The sequence below is a fragment of the Gambusia affinis genome, linkage group LG03 (genome assembly GCF_019740435.1).
Source record: "Gambusia affinis linkage group LG03, SWU_Gaff_1.0, whole genome shotgun sequence".
In the NCBI taxonomy this organism is placed as follows: domain Eukaryota; kingdom Metazoa; phylum Chordata; class Actinopteri; order Cyprinodontiformes; family Poeciliidae; genus Gambusia; species Gambusia affinis.
The window spans coordinates 23506729-23528963 of NC_057870.1; the positions used below are offsets into that span (position 1 = coordinate 23506729).

Consider the following 22235-nt stretch of genomic DNA (forward strand, 5'->3'; position numbering starts at 1 on the left):
ACTCTTTTCCTCTCAACCAATCAGAACTTTGCTCATTACAGCTGACCCCCCTCTTAGTTCACCAATCGGCTTGCAGCATCCAATCCCCCCTCCTTTATTTCCTCTGTATGCCTTCACTGCTGAGTGAGCAAAGCATGCCTCACTCTATCAGCTGAGAGGAAAGCAACAGAAAGAAAACACAGAGAGAGAGAGGACAGTGAGAAAGTGTTGAAAAGAATGACAGAGGAATAGGAAAGAGCATCAGAAAATACAGGAAAAACAATGAGAGAGATAAGCAGAAACTGCTTCAGATACTTTACAGGAGTACATAAACAGGAGAAAGAAGGAAAAAAGTGGGGGTGGCTTAAAACAGAAAAGGAGAAGGAGGGCACAGGCGAGGCAAATGGGGGCTGGGAGTTGTTGATAGGTTTTTGATTTGTGCATATGTGTGTGTGTGTGTGAAATGAGGGTGGAAAGAGGTAGACAGGAAGAAAACAGAGAGAAAACAGCATTATTGCAAGCAGCTGAACAAAACAAGGAGAGGAAGGCAGAACTCTGTTTCACACTACAAACTGTTCAGGACAGAGGACACGAAGAAGAGATCAGTGAGTCAAGAGAGGGAGGAAGAAGACAGCCTGAGCAAGCAGAGGAGAACAGTGTCACCTACCCTGACCTAAAATAAAGGAAGGAAGGAAGGAAACTAACCTCATCTTTGTGACAGGGTGAGTGTGACAACTTCTCCTCCTCTCATGTCAAGTGCTCTACTGTTGCTCCTGTTGATCTCTGTCATATTATCAGCTGAGCTGAGATGACTCAAGGTCTCCTAAAATGGCCACATGAAAGGCAGACAGACTGAGGGAGGGGAGAGCAGGAGCGACAGAGAGGGGACCCTGAGTCAAACAGCATTTTCAGCAAAAATGTCATTTTGCCTGCCCAGTTCAGAATGTCATGACACCACAGCCGAGCTGCTGTGTTTACTGCAATTCTGTGACTTATCTGCCCTGTTCATCTTACATCCAACCTGGTCACTTTTGTATTTTCTTTGCCACTTCCGGTCATATGTTTGTGTTAAACACAGATACATTCAGTTGTCTTTCAAACCATTCATTTTTAGACAGGGTCTCATTTACTCAACTCAATCAGCTGATTTTTTTTTTTGCAGGCAGAAACATTTTTTATGTTTAGGAATGTTCTCAAGCAAGTGTGTGTGTGTATTTATATGTTTGTTTTTTTTATCAGCTTCCAGGCACAGAACAGACCTGGGAGTAGTCCAGGCGCTGATCTGCAAAAGGTTGATGAGACAATCTGTTATGGAATAGACTCAAAACGCAAGCAGTGCAAAGTGTCAGGGAGAAGCCAGAAATGAAACTTCATTTTTCCAAAAGGCTCATTCAAGATTATAGCCTAGGCCACATATATATTAATACACAATTTCACATTTATCCGGGGTAGGGAACTGTCAAAAAGTCAAACCAATGTGGCTGTTTTCTGAAGAGGTAGTTGGAGAGAAATTGAACTACATTTCCACCAAAGGTCATTTTATCATGTACCGTATTCTCTGTACTATAAGTCTCACATTTTTTCAGAATTTGGCTAGTCCTGTGACTTACAGTTGGGTACAATTTATATATGATTTTTTTTTTCCCCTCTTTATGACAGTTTTTGACAGATGCATTAAATAATGATGTACTTGAACCAAGGACTGAACATTACTGTCTGCTGCCATAAGGAAAGCTAGTTGTGGTCTGAAAGTTAGTGAGCCAGAGCTGGTGGAACGACTCCACAGTTGGTCATATAAAGAATGTTTTGTCTGTGTTTTGACGTTCTGTGCTACTTTGTTCGATTTTCCACTATAGTGCATCTAGATAGCTATGCCTATCTATTGGTGCTACCTTTCCAAACTGCACAAACACCTTTTGAGGCTTGTAATCGATGCAGTTATGTCTCTACAGCCTGGTAGTTGCCAAGGTGGTGAATGTCAATGACTTTGCAGGCAGACCTCTTGGTCTTAGCGCTATATTCAATGCAACTGTTTCTGTATTACCCCGGCTGCAAAAAAAGCAACTAAACACAATGTGTCATGAGATCTGAGACTTTTTCTTCAGTGCCATTTATTTGTAGGTTCTCCCATCACCTCCTTTTCATTATGCATGGTTTGACTAATGCAACTTTTAATCTGGAAAATATGTTATTATTCAAAATAGAAGTTAAGAGAGACTGATTGCAACTCTGGAGGAGATGATTTCCTTAGCCTGGATAAGGAAGTTGATAGGAGTTGATGGGCATATGTCCATCCATCCATTTTTTCCGCTTTATCTGTGGTCGGGTCGCGGGGGTAGCAGCTTCAGAAGGGAGGACCAGACTTCCCTCTCCCCAGCCACTTGTTCCAGCTCCTCTGGGGGAATCCCAAGACGTTCCTGGGTCAGCCGATGGACTCCAGCGTGTCCTGGGTCTTCCCTGGGGCCTCCTCATAGTGGGACGTGCCTGGAACACTTCACCAGGGAGACGTCCAGGAGGCATGCTGACGGGCATCTGGTCATACTGGCTCCTCTTGATGTGAAGGACCAGCGGCTCTACTCTGAGTCCCTCCCAGATGACTGAGCTTCTCACCCTATCTCTATGGGAGAGCCCAGACACCCTATGGAGAAAACCCATAACGAGCCCGACTTACTGCCGGCATTGCGGACCAGACTCTGACACCGGTCATTTAGGGACCTGACAGCCCGTATCAAGGAGCCCGGTACCCAATACTCCAGGAGAACACCCCACAGGGCTCCCTGAGGGACACGGTCGAATGCCTTCTCCAAGTCCACAAAACACATGTAGACCGGTTGGGTAAACTCCCATGCACCCTCCAGGACCCTGCTGAGGGTGTAGAACTGGTCCAGTGTTCTACGACCAAGACAAAAACCACACTGCTCTACCTGAATCTGAGATTCGACTATCCGACGGACCCTCCTCTCCAGGACCCCTGGGAATATGTTTAAAGCTTAACACAGGTTAACTTGTTAGAGGCTTCAATAGACTTGAGACTGGGGCTGGGCTTCAACTTCCAGCAGGATAATGAGCCTGAACATATAGCTAGAGCTGCAATGAAATAGATTGAGAAATAGGGAAACTTTCAACCCCGAGAAGTGCAAAATTTTGGAGACATATCCTAGAGTACTTGCAGTTGCAAATGCAGTGAAAGAAGGTTCTAGAAAGTAGAATATATATGCATACCTTATTTTTAGCTGTTGTTTAATGTTAATACCCCTGTGTCATTTTCCCCACACTTTGCAATTATGTATATATTGGTTTTGGCCTATCACATAAATTTCTTGTAAACTACACTAGTAGTGACTGTAAAGTGACCAAATTGAAAAAAAAATCTAATGGGTACAAATATATTTGCAAGGCATTGAACTTTAGCAGCATATTTCTTTTCAATCTTGTTGGAACCTCTTTCGGTTAAACAAGATTTCTAAAGAAAGTACTTAAAATGTTTGGCTTTTTTTAAACTTAGATGTTTCTGGGAGCTACAATGGATGAATGGAAGTTAAGACTTTAAAAGATATGGCTCCATCATTCACGCTTTTGAAATGTAAGCTAAACAAAGAGAAAAGCAACCTTCAGTCAGTGAGCTGTCCAATCTAAATCCGTAATCCTGCAAGTGCAGCAGCTGTCTTTTTTTCAAATAGAGCATCTTTAAAGTGGGGCACAGTGAATGTTAAATAGAAGATGGTATAGAAGAATCTTTATCAAGACGTGTTTTTTCTTTGCTGCCAAAAGACAGAAAGTGATGGTGCTTTGAATGCTTGGCTTTGTTCGTGTGTGTGTGTGCTTAGGTATGTGGTGTTTGTGTGTTGTGATTAATATATACACAGGCCAAATGTCAGGCTATTTTTTCGACAAGGCGCTAGCTTTTAACTCTGTCTCTGACACCTTCCTAAGTTTTACTGGGAGGTGGTTTCTAGGTCAGCCCCATCAATATATAATGTGTTTCTGTGTTTTGTCAGAGTGCCTTCCAAAAGTATTTATATCCCATCTAAATTTTCCACATCTTACAACCTTCCCTGTATTTTATTACGTTTTTGAACTCCCAGAAATCAACTTTGTTTATGCTGGGATTACATCACACATTGGCTAACTGCATCTGATTAGTTGACTTCTGAAGGCAATTGGATTGAACTTTACTTAGGGGTGTCAGAGTAATGGGGTTGAATAAAAATGCATGCCATACTCTTAGAGGATCTTATATTTATTTTTTTTTTTAAAAAGCAAACAAATATGCACTCCAAGCAGAGAGGATGGTTGTCAGAGAATTAAGAAGCAAATAAAATTCATTGGAAGACTTTGGAACTGGTGGCTGGTGCATTTGTTTTTGTTCACCTTGTGGATCCTTGACCACACTATCTTACAGTGACAAAATGTGAAAAAGTTCAAGATTTGTTTATATTTCAGTCTTGTTCAAGTTTTCAAAGCTTATCACCGATACATATTTCTAAGTGTGCATCTGTGAAACAGATGGTTTTACTGAGTATTCAGACACTGTAGTTGCTACTCAAACTACTGATCGCCTTAGGTGTGGTTTGATTTAATGGTTAACTAGAGGCATAGCACTGATGGGATAAGATTGTTCTGCTACATTTGTCAAGTAAGTCTGACACCCCCTTCCTCGTGATGATGAAGTAAAACACCTCTCAGCCCTCCTGATCAGTCAACTGACACAAGACATCTGACCTTTGACCTCATGACCACTCTCTACTTTGGCCTCAACACACAATGGTGCTTATGTGTTGACAATTTTATCCATTCCTGTGAACAAACCCCACCACTGCAACTGAATGACTTTATTAATAATGTTCTCAGAGAATATGTTAAGATATTAATGATGAACAATGACTCAGTGGTGAAAGATGTAATGCAATATAAGACCTTATGGCTGTGGAGGTTTAAATCCAAAATTCTATATTAAAGGCCTTCAGGTGATTTCAGAAGAAACAAAACTTAACTTACCTCCAGCATCGTATTCTATTGCTAATAAGCTAGCATTGTTATGAAGATGTCACTGATACTTCAAAATAAAACCATTTCCTGTTAAATTCAATAAAAAGAAAAAAAAATCAACCTTTTCATTTTTGTGCTACATTACTCTTCCCCCATGATGATTCAATTTGGAATATGTTTACCATTTAGACTTGACAACAAAGGTTTAAATTTCTCAAAATATTACACTCATATTCAGGATGAAAAATAGCCTCCATTCTACACAAACAGCACTTTATAGAGAATGACTGATAGATGTGCAAAGAAGCATGTTTTAAATTCATCTAATTAGGTGTAGTTTTAGAGGTAGACTAGATAGCATGCATCTTGAGAGAGAACATTGATCACAGTCATTAAAGGCATAACTAGTGGCCTTGGCAATGCTAGCAAATTGTCTTTGATAAACAAATTTGTGAACACCTTCACATGAAATAGGTCCACTGGAGGAATATTATGTTAAAGACTTTCAGGTCTTTAACTTTGTATCTCCTTTTTTTTGAGTCATTTTTGTTTGTTGTAAAAACTTACTTTGCTAATTGTCAGTGGAAAGCTCAGTTGTTTTGAGTTTATCTTGTAGTATGTGAGCTAACCTGTCGTGTAGCAGCTGTAGCCATGAACACCATAGGTTGGCCCTGATGTTTGAGAGGGAGCCCCTCATGGTCCTGGTCTATTTATACATTTCTCAAGGTCTTTAGCCAGGGTGAAGTTTCACTGCATGTCCATCATCTTGTGTCCTCTCATTCTGTTTTGAATGGTAGTTGCTATTAGGTTCTTGTCCCATTTTTCTTTATCAACAATTTCAAAAAGGAAATTTAAGAAAATTTTCTAACTAAAGAAACAATACTCTTAAGTGTTTTTAATAATTGCATTTTTGCATACTTATGTTACCTTGTTTATGTTTAGTATTAGTATTTGCTGGGGATTATGGAGCACAACTAAAGTCAAATAGGAGACATCTGCAAATACGAGACCCTCTCTAAAAATAACAGCCAATTTTAATAGGATTAAACCAAATACCTATTAATATGCATTCATAGACTCAGTGGAAAACATCTTGGCACTTCTGCAGAAGCTAGCATCCACAAAAGAAGGGGATCCACTGCATTTAATTTATACCCCATATTGTACGCAAAAACTTTGTATATTTATTTCTCTCATCTTGGTAGGATGAGTGGTGAGATGAATTTTGGAGATCAATATTTGTAAAATTGCTTTAACTTCCTGCATAATTTAATTTGTGACTTATTGTCTGAAGGTTTTGTATTGTAATTTATTTGTATTAATTGTGCTTCTGATCTATATTTCAGCCAGATGACTCTTAAGAAACTTGACAGATTGTGTCTTTAATCAAACCAAATTAAGCAAAGCTGATCTCCAGTAGAACGAAAGCCTCTTACTTATTAGATGTACAGAACCACATTTACTTACAGTAGACAATTAGTAGATTAAATAAAACTACTATAGATTGTGAGTGGTCATAGCAGGAACAAAATGTACAAGGTGTGGACAAATTGATAAATGGTCAGAATAAACTATTCCTTGGAGGAAAGAACAGGAACAGAATGAACAAAGTGCAAAAGTATGAAGCGACAAAAAGGACCAAAGGAAAAGTACCCGGAGAAAACAATTCACTCTGCTGGCAGGTTGTCATTTTGTTCATTTTCCCGACTGAGGATGAATCATTCTCAGCTAGAGGCAAGGACACATTGATGTACATTTTTTTCCCATCTGCCTTGTGTGCTATTTGATCCTGGACTATAAAAAACCTAATATAGGAGCTCCAATGTCTTTAATTAGAATGTATTTTCCAACATGAACCATAAAGTTTTTTTTATCATATGACAGTGATCTGAACAGTTGATCTGACATGTATGTAGGACTCACAAGCTAAGTGAAGATAAAAGTTTTGTATTATTTGTAAATTACAGTTATCAGATGATTAATAACTTATATTGTTTCCAACTGTTTGAAAATACCTGTTGACTTATCAAGTAGTTCCTGAAATGAGTGACTGAAACTTGAGATTGTAGATCAAATATATAGGATCACACATAAAGAACTGAACGGTCCCTCTGGCAGTTTTTTAATATACAAACTATTACTAATTTCAAAGATTCAATAACAATTATGTAATGTTTGTTGTATTTGGACAAAAATATTTTGGGGGACAAAGTAGTTTGGCACTATACCTGTATGCCAGATTATACAGTGTTAAAATGCAAATATTAAAGCATAGTCACAATGTTCAGTGATGCAGCTGTAGATTTCCTGCACACTCCCAGCAACCTGAAGTATTTCTTGGGGTGAAGCCAGAGTGTTTCCTCTCGACTGTTGGCAGCTAGATCGAGCCATAGAAGGGCTGGGCAGCTTCTACCAGCCATACGCCTCTTCAAACTGTGGCCAGAAATTTAGCAGCACCTAGAACTTAATATATGAACAGTAACTATAAATACTAGTAGCAGTTATACTTCCTCACTTTTGTAATGCACTGATTCATGTTAACCTCTTTTTGTCTGTTTACTCTGTAACGACATGAACCAGAGATCCTTGTGTGACCTATATGTCTAGTTGGGAACTGCTTCACCTGAGTATATCAGATGACATTACTAACAATATTTTAAATGTGAATACTCTAATTTTATCAGAAGCTTATGTTAAAGTCCTAAACATTTTACATCCATTTTGACCCGTCATATGAAACGGTGATGATGTCACGTTGCAGTAGAGTTACAACATTTAGCTGTAAGCATAAACATGTCTTTTAGGTTTTTTAGAAATGGTTTAATTGGTAGCCTTAATAGCTGTTTGTAGTCTAATACTCGTACTTTGGAGTAGTTTTTGTCACGTTTGTGAAAAAGGCATTTATGTGCAGTCTAAGATTTTCCCATGGCAATGTGTGACTGCAAAGAAACCATATGTTGGGTAGCTAATTATAGGTGACGGAGACTTCATGCCTAACTATGTGATTCTTTGTGTGCAGCAGTTGGAGAACACAAATACCTTATGGTAAGCCATTGTGTACACGTTGATATAACATTACGAGGGCTGAGAGTAAAACTAAATGATACTGATTATCTCTTCATCATGACACCTGTTAGTTTATGTTCTATACTTGGCAGCAAGTAAAAATCTTGTTCTCAAAGTTGATGTTTGCGACACAGCACCTCCAAACCTGCATCTCTTGTGGGGTGTTCCTGGTCTGCAGTGGTCAGATTACTAGTCTGAGAGAAAGGTACCAGAATACATCCAAAGTGCCTTGTAATTTGTTGTGTTTTCGACCTATGTAGTCATAGTCCGGGTAACAATGGGTAATAGAGCATCAGAACTAGACTATGGCGCAATGGAAGGAAGTAACTTGGTCTGGCATGGGAGCACATGACACCAGGATGCACAATGGAAAGAAGGCAAGTTACTGGAGGATTGTGTCACTTTTGGTAATATTCTGCTGTGAAACATTGTGACCTCCTATCTATGTGATGTTATTTTGTCACAAAATACCTACCCCAGCACTAGTGGAGACAATATACACCTTTAAATGGAAACCAAAGATAGTTGTGGTGTCTTTCAGCAGAATAGTGAGGTTGTCAAAACAGGGTCTCAGTTGTGAGCCTCCCCTTGATATTCTCAAGATCTTAGTCCATTTAAGGATCTGGGGTTGAGCTGGACTAACAAGTTTTATCCAAGGAGACCACACCACACAATTTACAAGACTTAAGGGATTTGTTACTAGCTGATTGGTGCTAGATCCCACAGCATGAAACCCATTCTATAACAGGTCTGGGCTGTTTGACAGAAAAGGGGGAACTAATACAGTATCTGGTAGTCAGTCATAATGTTCTGCATTGGTATAAGCAATGTTTTGTATGGAAAAACAGATATTTAGAATGTCTCACTTTTTCTCTATGTTCTTGCTTAGTTCTTCCTGGAGAAGATGTGTGAAATGTATGAACTTTAGAGTTTTGTCTAAGGAAGATGTACAAAAAACCCCAGATGTCTTGTGACTTGATTTACTGGAACACTTTTTGTCAGCAAGATCATTTGAATACCAACTGCAGGTCACCCAGAGTGCATCTAGTCTGATCATTTCTTATAAGGACAACAACTTAGACACATGGATGAATTGTGATTCAATCTTTTAAGAATTTATGCATTTAAATGGTAGTTGTTTTTTTTTTTTACTGATGTCTAGAAATTGGATCTCTGAGTTTTGTCATTCTTTAAATTACAAAAAGCAGTTATTATCTGTAAAGGGGAGAGAAGAGACCAAGAATAACTGAAAGTGAGCAGGCATCTGCTTGTTTTTTTTTTATCTGTAAAAGCTTGTTAAATTTTTTTGTTTTGATTGTACACCTCTCAGGGAGGACCACCAAATTGCTATGTGTATTTATTTATGTACTTGTATTCTAAGGAAGCTTTTTCATCGGCCCCCCAAACATGATCCATACCACCATCAACCTCCTCAAACCCTCTGTAGCTCTGCTTCTCTTTCTCCCTCTTTGTGGCCAAGTACAAAGGAGTCGTTATCCTTGGGCTACGTGTCACCATGGTGATGGCTCATTGCGACCCTCCCCGTTTCCCTCCTTTCACCCAACATTCCCAAATTCAGGTCCAAGTAGGATGGGACACAACCCACTTCTTTTGGTTTAGCACCGTGTGGTGCCAAGTTAACTCCATGAAGTGACTCCTTCATATGTAATTATCAGCTCAAAGAGTTTCGGGCCTTTGTGTTTAAAATGGGGGATTCTTTTATGGAGAGAGTAGAAATGAAAACAGTTTTGCATAAGTTGTTTTTTAGGATGTTTATACTGTGTTTTAATGGCTTTATTTAGGAGGGGTTTATTGCTACTCCAGACATATTCCATCCTTTTACATAGGGAAAGGTTACATTTTCAGGGAGTTTCTTTGTCAATCTTTTTGTTATTCCTGATGGTTTTGATTTATATTTTCTTCTTCAGGGACACTGGGTGGAATGACCCAGCCATGATGCCACAGCCGTGTCCCACCTCACACCCAGGTAACCAAGGACGGTTCACCTGGCTGTCAGCCAATCCCAGAGGGAGTGGCAACAGAATTACTGCCAACTTGGATTCAGAGACCTCTCCTCGTAAGAGCCCTCTGCCGTACTGACACTGCGACACTTGGTGGTAATTTCTCAGCATCTGAATTTGATCACTAACTTTTTGCAGATAATTTAGAAATTGTATAATTTTTTTTTTATCTTTGCTTTTACCAATGCAGTTATTTTTTTTCTCATGATATGTGACATTTATTGGTAGTAGTTGATATACCTTCTGATTTTTGTAGGTGTGAGTGCTTGTGCCATTTACCTTTGATCCTGTTTCCTGATTATCTGTTCTGTGATGTTGGCATAAATTCGTGCCAGCTTCCAGAAACATGGATGAATTCCATGAATCGCTCATTTAGACACGTCTTTCTGATGTTGTGCCAGAGACGACCCATCAACACAGTTGCACAAAGGTGAGGTGTTGATCTTCGCATTGTTCTCAAAATCTTTTAGATATACATTGAAGGAAATATAATAATAATGCTTAGCATTTTTGTTTTATTGGTTGAATCTGTGTTCTTGCCTTGTGTTGTTTTTGTTTCTTGTAATTGTTCAGATCACACAATAACATGGTAAAGACGGGAAATGTCAAACTAGGTCAATGGTTGGAAACTTGCCTATTTAGGTCATTTACACAGCTAAACTCACACCGAGTGTAATCTCTAGCAAGTTTACAAGACAACCAGGTCCAATTCTTATCTTATGATATGTAGATTGCTAGTCTGATTCAAAATTTATCCAATTTCAGGTCAGTCTGGTTCATTCCAATTTAATCACATAGACAGATGATGACTCAGTTTTGTCTTAATCCAGTTCAATCCAAGATATCATATAATGTCAATGTTTTCTTTTACATCTCTGTACTATGATTTAATTTTAAAGACCTTACTGATTCAATTTAGGCAACATTGAGTTTTCTTGCCTTAGAACTATCCACACCAAAGAATCTGGTTAGTGATAAATACCGGCATGTAACATAATGTGTTTGTTGATTGTTTAAAAAAACTGCTTTTTAAATTTTCCACAGCTATAGTATACCAAACTATAGAATGGGCAGATTACATTCAGCAGCCAATTTGGTTTTCATCTTTATGGGACTCGCATTTAGGTTTTGTCCCACTTTCACTGTTTGCTAGTATTGCTTTCATAAACTACATACTAATGCAGCATTTTGTTCCTCTCAGGTTGTGTGTGGCTCAACGTCTTGTTTCACACACTTTGATGTCCTCCTAGTCATACCTATAGGCCATTACCTTTCCTGTGGGACATCTGGGTCTGCTTCCTGGTATTTGTGAGGATCTATTTGATCTTGTTGTTGAAAGTCAAGACTTGCAGCAGCAGTACCATGCGGCACATTCACGTGGAGTTGACCCAGAAAAAGGCTCAACTAGAGCTTCCAGCACAGGAGGGGGACCTGCCTCCATCTGCATCCCCAATGGTGGGACTAGATCCTGGCGTTAGAGCCGAGGGACCCAGGCGCTTTGACCAAGAAGAGTTGCGACTCCAAAAGGTTTACCAGCTCTCCATTTTCTCTCAGATGGGAGGATTTTCAGCCTCCACTGGATCACATGCTGATGCCCAACAAAGACCGTGTCGAGCGGGTTATAAAAGAGTGTTAGAAGAGCCTCAGCTAACTCATAAGCGCTCCCACCTGGAGGACACATTGGACAATGAGGTGATTGAGGGTGGGGTGTTATGTGGGTCCACCCCAGCTCAAGCTAATGGGAATGGATCTATAACTGGGCCTGGCGGGCCTGTTTCTCCATACTCTTGCATGCATTTGGAGCATAGAGACTCTGAAGGTGGACTGTCACCTACGTCACCACCGCTCTCCCCAAGCCAAACTCCCTCCCGGCGACCTGCTCAGCACAATCATGATAGACCCATCCCTGACGCATTTGCGCCACTATCCCCCAAGTCGCCTCCAATGTGCGACCCACACGGGCATATCTGTGACCAGGGACACTCCAATGGAAGCTTAGCAAGGACAGAAACGGCTAATGGCGTCCGCACATCAACCCATTTGTTAGGAAGCCCTGGACATGATGGTTGTAGTAATGGCTCATCTGGAGGACAGCTTAGCCCCCTCTTATATGAACTATCCACATATGAAACTCCTAATCCTGCCAGCCCCACAAGCCCTCCTGGCCCTTTCTCCCCTCCACACCACACAGAGATGCAGGAACCAGGGGAAGCTACTGAATGGGACATTGGCCTTGAATCCTCTCCACCTGAGAGAAGTGCCACCCAACAGGCCACTTCGTCAAATGGCCTGGCTTCCTGGGAGAAAACTCCAAGCAGTAACGGTCACCGTCTATTCTCTGGAGGCCACTGGCCGGCAAAAAAGAGACTGCTTTCCCCAAGTGATACAGCAGACTCGTGCTCTGAAGATGAAGGGCCCTCTACATCTAAAAGAAGCAGACTGTCTTTGCTAAGTTCAGGAGTAACTTCATGTCGTAGCACTGATGCTAAAGCTGCTCCCTACTGGAACCACCTGCTGCCCTCTACACGAGACCATCCTAAGGTTAGCACTCACATACACACTATGTCCTCATTTTATGTTTCTATGCAACTAACAGAAGAAAGAACATTTTTATGACTCTTTACCTCACAGAGGCAGTTATAAACAGCTCCTTTCTGTTTATAACTGTGACTTTTGGTTGGCTTTTGATATAACTAGCCACACCTGAAGTCCAGTTTTCTTTTTTTTTATTTGTCTTTGAATACTTCACCATAATTATGGAAGTAAATATGTGCCATCAGAATTTGAATAAAAAATACCACTGAAATTTGAATGTTGTATATTAGTGCTTACTTTTTCAGTATTAAAATAAATTCAGAATATATTTTTAACCTAAAAAAAATTTCAATGTCATTATTTTTGCAGTAAAAAAAAATTCGGTGTAAATTTTTTTACATGGTTGCAATTTTCAGTTATTAAAAAAATTCACATTCCTATTTCAAAGTGATCAAATTTTCAATATACATATTTTTCACAGTTTAAATTTTCAGTGTTAAAAAATTCAGCATATAAAAAATTCAACTTTTCAAAATTCAAATGCAATATTTTCGTTGTCCTCCAATTCAACTTGCTCAAATTCGCCGTCTCAAATTCACCGTCTAAAAATTCGCTGTCTCAAATTCAGCGTCTAAAAATTCGCTGTAAAAATGGCCAAGGTTACTTCAGGTCACAGACATTAGCAATGGATGTCCGATTCCAACATCCACATAATCACGTGACACAACCGTCATATTGAAGAAATACCAGCATCACCCAGGCTGGCGACCATGGAGGCGAACGCAAAACCCAACGGTGAGTTTAATGCTTTCATATTTCTATAGTATATTTTATTTTGTGCATGAAGTTTGATACATTATCTTAAAGCCTGATTTAAAACACGGGTTGGGCCGTTGTTAATCTTACACCGTGTAGTGCCGGCATATTACATCTTGCTACCTCCTAGCACCCCCAGCCCCTCCCGCTGTCCACGTCCAATTTCCCCAGTTTTATTTCAAAAGAAATACCACTTGGGTCAAGTCTAGAATCTTTAAAGAGAACTGATGGGTGGCGACATTCTGGGTTGTTTGTATGTTGTCTTAGGTGAGACTGAGACAGGCAGTCTTAGTAAAGTCGTAATTTTTCAGGAGATGCTACCGCTAATATGGCTGCCTTGTGTGCTTCAGAGGGGCTGTGAACACTTTCCGACATTAATTATAACCACAACCCCATTCTGTTCAGCTACCGTATTGTTCAGGTGACTTCATTACAACATCATCCAAAATACTGCTTCTCTTATCTGACAATTGTTGATATACAATATTAATTTACATTCTTTTTACTTTGCCTAAAACCTCGTTCTGTTACCTAGCAACACTATAAACAACCGCCTTTGTTTTTTCAGTTGATTTTAACTAATTTTCAAGAAAATATATGCTTGTAAGTACATCTGTTAACTTATTTTAGATTAAATATCATAATTTAATTTAGATTACTGTGACTTCTCAATGCTGACCTACTGATGTCAAAATACTTTTTATTTTACTGGCAATTTTTTAATGTTTTTTTCTTTTTCAAGGAACTTTTGCTGAATCATATTTTGATAGACTCCGTGATCGTTTGGAGCAGGAAGAAGCAGTTTTATATCTGGGAAGAGTGTGCACAATCAAAGGTTTGTACAAATGACAAGTTTCAATATGTGATGCTTTTGAATGTCTATAGTAACATTAGCTTTGTGTGGTCTTCAATATGATGAGATTTGAAGGGCAGTTTTTAATCGTTTATTACTCCATAATTGAAGGACTGAGCGACTGTGGAGAGATCTGTGGACGGCTGTAACGTGCATCTATTATGACGTGCTACACTACCTTAAAGAAGAGGGATACCTGGACATTTCAAATGAAGCACTCCTCTTCTGTTGCCATTATGTCTTCCTGCCATGTCTGCAGGATGATCTGGATACTTTCTGCAGTGGCTGGGACAATCACCCACTTCGAACTGAAGCAACATGACTCCTAACCTGCTCTGGGTTCTTGGTCGTACACATCATCCAATTCCTGAACCCCACGGTGCCTTGACAGAGGTTATTAAGATTATAACGGAGGCTCAGATGTATTTGCTGAACATTTTATGTTCAGATTTTTATTTAATAACAATAGCTGAATAACGGCAAACGGCTGTTTGTAACCAAGCAACCAAAATCACCAAAGGCAATCATGTTTTAACAAGATAACTATCACATTTTAATAAGATACATATGATGTTATAACATGATAGCGCTCAATTTTTTTTCCTGTGACAGCAATACGCTTCCGTGCCAGTTTAAAAATTCACCATTTATGAAATGTAAAGCAAAATGCTGATCATGTTACCACAGAGGTGAATTTTAGTGCTTTTATGGTAGACATGTCAGAGAACAAAAATGTTCTAAATTTGTAATTTGTTTTTTTTCTTTACTCAAAAGGAACCCATTAGGTACATTTGTACATTTTTGTATTGCTTTACATTACTTCAATTATAAGAATCAGAAAAAGTTTTGTCTTATGTTGTTTATTTTCTAATACCTAAAGCATATATGAACTCATCTAAGTACATTCAATAAAATTTTGCATAAAAAAACAATTTCAGTTTCATATTTAAAACTGCCTGTACAAACAGTACTGACTCAGAGAAATGAAATATCTACTCTGAACATTGTGTTATTCTAGTTCCTCTAGTTTTGAATTTGACAAAACTAGAGAAATTAGAGGAACAGCAATGTTGTCGCTCTAATGAGTAATACATATGATCACATTTAAACATATGTATCGAACTTGTGATCTGACAAAATCAGAAAATTGAATTGATTCTACATTTCAACAAAACTGTTTTGTTTTAACAAACTGATTCACAAACAAAGAACTGCTACAGCTTAAATGTAGATTGTTTTTTATTTATTTTATTTTTTTAACAGGTCAATCACTCAAAGCAAGCCAAAGCCAGACTGCGTAGAGGAAATGCATGCTACAAAATCCTCACTGAAAGAGTTGTAATTCCAGTAGTGACAAGGAATTCTTAGTGTTTTGTAGCATGTGGTGTAGTTTCCACCAACAATCTCCACAGACAGACTTGCTGGCAGATTTTCCCATCCAGTCCAGAATTTCATCATGTCTCCTCTTCCTCCACTCCGTGGTCTTTCAGTTAGTAAATTAAGTAAGTGGCTTGCAGATTCAACAATAGCATCCTGACTACCCTGTAGTCACAAAATATATAAAAGACAAAGTAGCAGTTGAAAAAGGATTAGTTAAAAAGAAATTTACACTTCATGAGAATGATCACTTTTACTCAGGAAAGCTCTGTGCTGTAGGGTTCCCACCTTTCAGAAATTAAAATAAGGATCTAGCAGATGGAAAGTGTCATTCTATTTCACTAGAGAAACTAAAACTGCAGTACCATAAGTTTTAAAGAATAAAGAGACAGTATAATTTCTTCAGTTTCCCTCTTAATTTTTTTTTACAATTGCTAGCATTCATCCTCACTGACACTGTTCAGCCTGGCATGTGTGTCTTCCCTCTCCTGTATCTTTGCTAGGACATGGTAGAGTATCGGTTGAGGACGTTTTAAACAGACGCAGGTTGAGAACGGCTCACCACGACTGCTAACCCTCTTTTGCACCTAGTGTTTCTAGGCAACCGTGACATCATCAATGGTCCAAAGCGTTCTGGGGTCCTTACTAGCTCCCACATTAGCTGAGCTTAACATGTCTTGTGTTTTATTTTTGTAATTATTGTTACACTAAATGTTTATATGCATGTGATAGGCGTTACTGTCGGACATACAGAAATACCGAACAAATCGCGTCTCGTTACGGGGCGATTCCGTATTTTACGAAAGGGATGGCAATCCTACTGTGCTCTTCTCTCATTAAAATTATAGAAACTATATAAAACACAAATAAATCTACAATTTGTAAGATTAACAACGGCCCAACCCGTGTTTTAAATCAGGCTTTAAGATAATGTATCAAACTTCATGCACAAAATAAAATATACTATAGAAATATGAAAGCATTAAACTCACCGTTGGGTTTGCGTTCGCCTCCATGGTCGCCAGCCTGGGTGATGCTGGTATTTCTTCAATATGACGGTTGTGTCACGTGATTATGTGGATGTTGGAATCGGACATCCATTGCTAATGTCTGTGACCTGAAGTAACCTTGGCCATTTTTACAGCGAATTTTTAGACGCTGAATTTGAGACAGCGAATTTTTAGACGGTGAATTTGAGACGGCGAATTTGAGCAAGTTGAATTGGAGGACAACGAAAATATTGCATTTGAATTTTGAAAAGTTGAATTTTTTATATGCTGAATTTTTTAACACTGAAAATTTAAACTGTGAAAAATATGTATATTGAAAATTTGATCACTTTGAAATAGGAATGTGAATTTTTTTAATAACTGAAAATTGCAACCATGTAAAAAATTTAAATCAATTTTTTTACTGCAAAAATAATGACATTGAATTTTTTTTTAGGTTAAAAATATATTCTGAATTTATTTTAATACTGAAAAAGTAAGCACTAATATACAACATTCAAATTTCAGAGGTATTTTTTATTCAAATTCTGACGGCACATATTTACTTCCATACATAATTCCTCCATTAGCTGTTGAAAGTGACAAATAGGGTATAATACAAAGTCTTTAGAAAACAATTTATGCAATTAAATTATAGAAGAAATATGAGAAATTTTAAGATTATTTGATTTCTCATTTAATTAGCACACTTAACTAACAAGAGAAATAATGTGCTGTGGTTAGGGTCAACAGTGGTTTGTTTAGAAGAAATTACAACAACTTGGTAGGAATTGTCTGTAGGCCCCATTAATTCAGGGGAAACTAATGGAGCATCAATGAAAACAAAACGGAAACTATGAGAACAACTAAAACCTTTAAAGCATGAAGTAACGCTGGCTCATTATCACTGCATGCTGGAACAGAGCAGAGCAGCTCCAGAATAAAACCCATTGAGGGAAGGGCTATTGTTCCCTAACATCAGTACGGAGCGTCCCTCATGCTGATGCATGAGCATACACTCACACACACCCACACACATGTATAGGTGCATTTTGCTTAAAATCTTTCTGGAAGTGAACTCGACATTTTTTAACTCGGGAAGGCTAGAAAGAGCTAATGCAGTCAGTTCTGATGGGGAGAGTGCTAACAGGGTTCTCTGGTTAATTTTTAGCAACTGTAGAGCATATGAGGAAGGAAAGAAAAGAGAAGGACTAGATTTATAACTAAAAAAATTAAGAAGGGAGGAAAATACATGCTACATAGTGTAGTAAAGCACAATAAGTTAAGATCAGTGATGAAAAATTTAAAAAGCTGATGTTTCCCTAAATAAAAGTTTCACACAGGATAATTAAAAAATGCCTAATGTACATTTAGTTGTATGTGAAGATGAGCCAAAAAGCTGACAAAGGCTTTAAAGGTGAATAAATTAGGAGGAACTTGACTATGAGTGAAAAATTAGCTGGAGGTTGCATGAGTTTTGCTGGTGATGAGTCATCTGACCAATGGGTGGCCCTTACTGTGTACGCAGGCCTGGAAATGGAAAAAGTTATTGTGTCTAATTGTCCGAGCTCAGTAAGTAAAAAGAAAACTGAAACACACAACTGCACACATCTACCAAAGGATAACAAGAAGAGTTTGTTTACTGGTACTAATTAGAGCATCTGATGCGATTTAGAATGTAATTTTAACTACAGAGCATGCTAGTGAAATGACAAATTAAGATATTATCAGATTAAAAGTGGGTAGTTTTTTTTTCCAGACTGCCATAAGCTGCACCAGATCAGGGAGACGACTAAAGACTGGGTTGCGCTTAAAAAGGTGAGTCATCTATCATTTCTGTAGACCTCTAATTACAACATTTATTAGCAAGAAAGTACACAGGCTACAGAGACAGGATGAGGCCATTAAAATTTATATTTTGCAAGGGATGCAAGATAATAGTTTTTATGTCATAGTGGAAATAAATGTATGATTTTGTGATGGTTCTCAGATTTTAGTCAAATCAACACAGGGGAGAAGTGTGGGTGTTTAAAGTATGCTTCCTCTTTTTCTAAATTAAAGGGTTTGTTGTCTGGACATTAGTTTGCAGACACACTCGTAGCCGTGTGACATATTGGTTAAGGCAAGATTATTGTGATCTCAGCCACTGACCACTGGTGTTTTTGGGTGTCTTTGTGGCCATATCCAGCCGGCAGCTGCGCAGCGGCAGGCAGACCGATACCGGCCGGGCCACACGTTGGTCCTCGTCTTCCATTAGTAGATCGCTGCTGGGCAACTTTGAGGTACTCAAGTCTAACACTTATTTTTATGAATTTATTTATTTTTTTAACCAGTAAAATGATTCACTTAGAGTTTAATGACTTAAACAATTTTCTCCTTTTGCTTGTGCGGCAGGAGTCCATGTTGAAGGGCAGATTCTCCCCATCTGGGCAGATTGAAGGATTCACAGCAGAGATCGGAGCCAGCGGCTCCTACTGCCCACAGCATGTCACGCTGCCTGTGCAGGTTACGTACTACGACATCTCAGAGCACAGTGCTCCCTCACCCTTCCTGGTCAGTCTGTGTTCATCTGTGGTTGTTTACCTTTTCAAACTGTATCCTCTCTAAAGCCAGAGATTTGAACTACCACCTAAACCATTGTAGGTTGGTATTGTGGTTGCTGAGTTGGGTTTTTGTACTGGTATAAATATGTTCTGTTTATGCATTCATATGCCTATTTTAAGCTAAAAATCAGAGATGCGCCAATCAGAATTTTATGACTTATCTCTGATCTCTGGTTTTTGTAAAACTTTTTCTGCTGGTGCTAATTGTGGTGGATTCTGATTTCTCTATAAAAAAATATTAAATATAAAACCAAGATAAAATAATTATGTAGTCCACATTATAACATCTTTTAAACACCTTGCATTAGTGATTAGCATGGTTAGAAATTTGGGGTGTATTATTTATTTAACAGAATGGCCCTTAAATGAGAAAATTAAATTTAACCTTAGGAACTCTGTGGCCATATGATTATGGAAGTCTGACATCCGAAGCCACTAAAATAAAAAAAGGAGTTTTTAATTATTGTTTGTTATTGTTTTTTCTGTTTGAGTTGTAAGTATTTGCACCTCTCCATCAGGGTGTGATATCACTCGAGCCTCTTGGAAAGAAAGGATACAGCATACCCAAAGCAGGGACCATTCAAGTGGTGAGTTTATATTCAAAGAAAAGAAAATAGGCTCATTCTGCATAGCTTCTGCATTTACCTTCTAAACATTTTTATGTGCGTCTTCTCAGACCTTATTTAATCCCAATAAAACTGTGGTGAAGATGTTCCTGGTGACGTACAACTTTGGAGACATGCCAGTCAATCACATGACCTTCCTGCGTCACCGTATCTTCCTGGTACCAGTGGAGGAAGGCACAGAGGGGGAAGATGAGGTGTCTCCAGGTGGCGGAGCGCTCGACAGGAAGAGGATTCTTTGCTACTTGATACATCTCAGGCATGATTGAACTTGTCTTTGTTTTGTTATTATTACAGCTTTATATTCTGTTCACTGATCTACAACTTATTCTAGAGATGCATTGTATAATCAAATGTTAAACAGGAATATTGGTAACCTTTTGCGGTGCTTTTTTAAAAGAAATTATTTGACTTACCTGCTGTTGTTCTTTCTTTTTTAGATTCCAGAGCTCCAAATCTGGAAAAATTTACTTGCACAATGATATCCGGCTGCTATTTTCCCGTAAATCCATCGAAGTGGATACAGGGATCCCGTATGAGCTGAAATCTTTCACCGAGGTGCCAAGAAATCCCAAATACTCTCCCCGTATGTGACTCCTGTCCTGACCTTTTGAGGCTTCCCTGATTGAAAAACGAAGTTCTTTCGTTGTTTCCTTAAAAATGACTGACTGCAAGAATGATGGACACAAAACTTGATGAGGTCTGGTTAAAATGCTCCGCAGGCACACTGACACACAGTGTTGCTCTTTGGAAAAATCACCCATTTTTTATTTCCTGCAATATTCCTTCACTGTAGATTGAGAGACAGTTTGAAAATGTCACCCAAATCAACATGGCAGTTCTCCTCATAGTCTGGTCATTTGAAAATATTAAAAATATTGGAATTCAGCATAGGGACTGATGAGCAAGCATACAAACAAAAGCAGGATTTTTTTCAATGCCTTCGTCTGTTGAACGACAGAAATGCACAGATTCTGATACACACACCAAAACAGACTGATGCATATCTCAGACTGAACCCTTTTGGTGGCAACTCTCTGAGTTAAGTGTTAACATGCATGCCTTGTGACTTAAAAACCTGAATTTTCCTTTAGTGCCGTTTCACTCTGTCCTTCACTCTGCCTGCAACGTCGGCTGCCTCATTGGACCAACAATCGTAGCTCTGCAACTTTAGATTGAAATAAAATAAAAAAGCCCTCAATGATTAACACATCTGTATCTGTTGATTTGAAGCACTTTTACGCCTCTTTGATGAGGTCAGATAGAAGAGAGACGAACACTATTAAAGGCATGAGTTGTAGTAGAAATGGCTCACTTTGATCGAAGTTTAAATTGATTTGAAAAAAAACAAAAACGTTAACTTAATTTGTTCAAACTCAGGATTTCTTTAAAAAAAAAAAAAAGCCTTTTTGCTGTTTAACCTGTCTAGGTACAGACCACTGTGTACTCGCTGTCATTAAAAAAATGGAATCCATTTCTCATATGTAGCCAGACTGAGGGACATTGTGTTGTTTTCTTTTAGTACTTTCTAGATTGTGTTGAGAACATCTGGATGTTAGCGCAAATAATGAGGGGAAGTGGTCTTGGGATGTTTTGATAACTGGATATTTTCATCAGAACTCAGTGAATGAAAAAACAAACAAAAAACACAAATCGTGACTTGTGGACAAAGATGTTATGTCTTGATATTTCAAATAGGAAAAGGAAATCAAACCGAGTGAAAAGTTGCTCGTATCCATTTTTGGCCACAAAAGAAGAAATAAGTACAAGTATTTCAATTTAGAATGCAGTATTTTTAAACTAATCAAATTGTCTTTCAGGTTTTCATTACTGATTTCTGAAGAAAAATCTGTTACATAAATATTCTCAAACTGAAAAAAAAAACTAAAAAAACCACAAGTTGTAGTATTTATAATTTATGTTTTCAAATATGTCTTAACGAGCAATATGCTGCACAAAGTAGAGCGTGTTTTACAGCCTGGAGAAGCTTTTTGTTGGCGGGGTAAAAGATGACAAAGAATTGAGAGAGCGAGAGAGGGGAGGGAGATCTAGGATGAAGAGGGGGGTATGTAACATGGAGGGGAAAGTCTATGTATATTTAAAATAATAAACTCTGAGACTGGTGTGTAAAACCCATATTTCTGTATTTGCGTTTTTCTTTTTCTCCATGATTGAGAGTCATTGTTGAAGTTATCTCTGGCGATCCTACATTAACATTGTGAAGTAATTTAGAGATTTATTTTTATAATGCATCCAGTCATTTACATTTTACTCCCAAATATACATTTAACTTTTGCAGTCCAACTAAGGTTTTATGATTAAGCTTGGAAATGTGTGAAATTTGATTTCACAATTTTACGACTTAATTGTTTGGTCAGTTTGAA

General features: G+C 38.4%; 1 protein-coding gene across 6 annotated transcripts in view; it reads left to right on the top strand.

Moving 5' to 3' along the window:
* The window catches only part of LOC122827756 (protein FAM214B), a 35096-nt gene extending 13109 nt beyond the window's left edge, over nt 1-21987 (top strand). Inside the window, exons 2-11 of one of the 6 annotated variants that reach the window (XM_044110712.1) lie at nt 448-701; nt 9963-10151; nt 10312-10485; nt 11257-12596; nt 18385-18443; nt 18814-18907; nt 19020-19178; nt 19747-19815; nt 19905-20110; nt 20292-21987. In XM_044110712.1, the coding sequence (XP_043966647.1) occupies nt 11418-12596; nt 18385-18443; nt 18814-18907; nt 19020-19178; nt 19747-19815; nt 19905-20110; nt 20292-20445 (1920 nt within the window). In that variant the 5' untranslated portion in view covers nt 448-701; nt 9963-10151; nt 10312-10485; nt 11257-11417 and the 3' untranslated portion in view covers nt 20446-21987. The remainder of the gene's footprint in view (nt 1-447; nt 702-9962; nt 10152-10311; nt 10486-11256; nt 12597-18384; nt 18444-18813; nt 18908-19019; nt 19179-19746; nt 19816-19904; nt 20111-20291) is intronic. The other 5 variants (XM_044110716.1, XM_044110718.1, XM_044110715.1 and 2 more) reach the window with 5 other exon arrangements.
* Nucleotides 21988-22235: the final 248 nt, after the last annotated feature.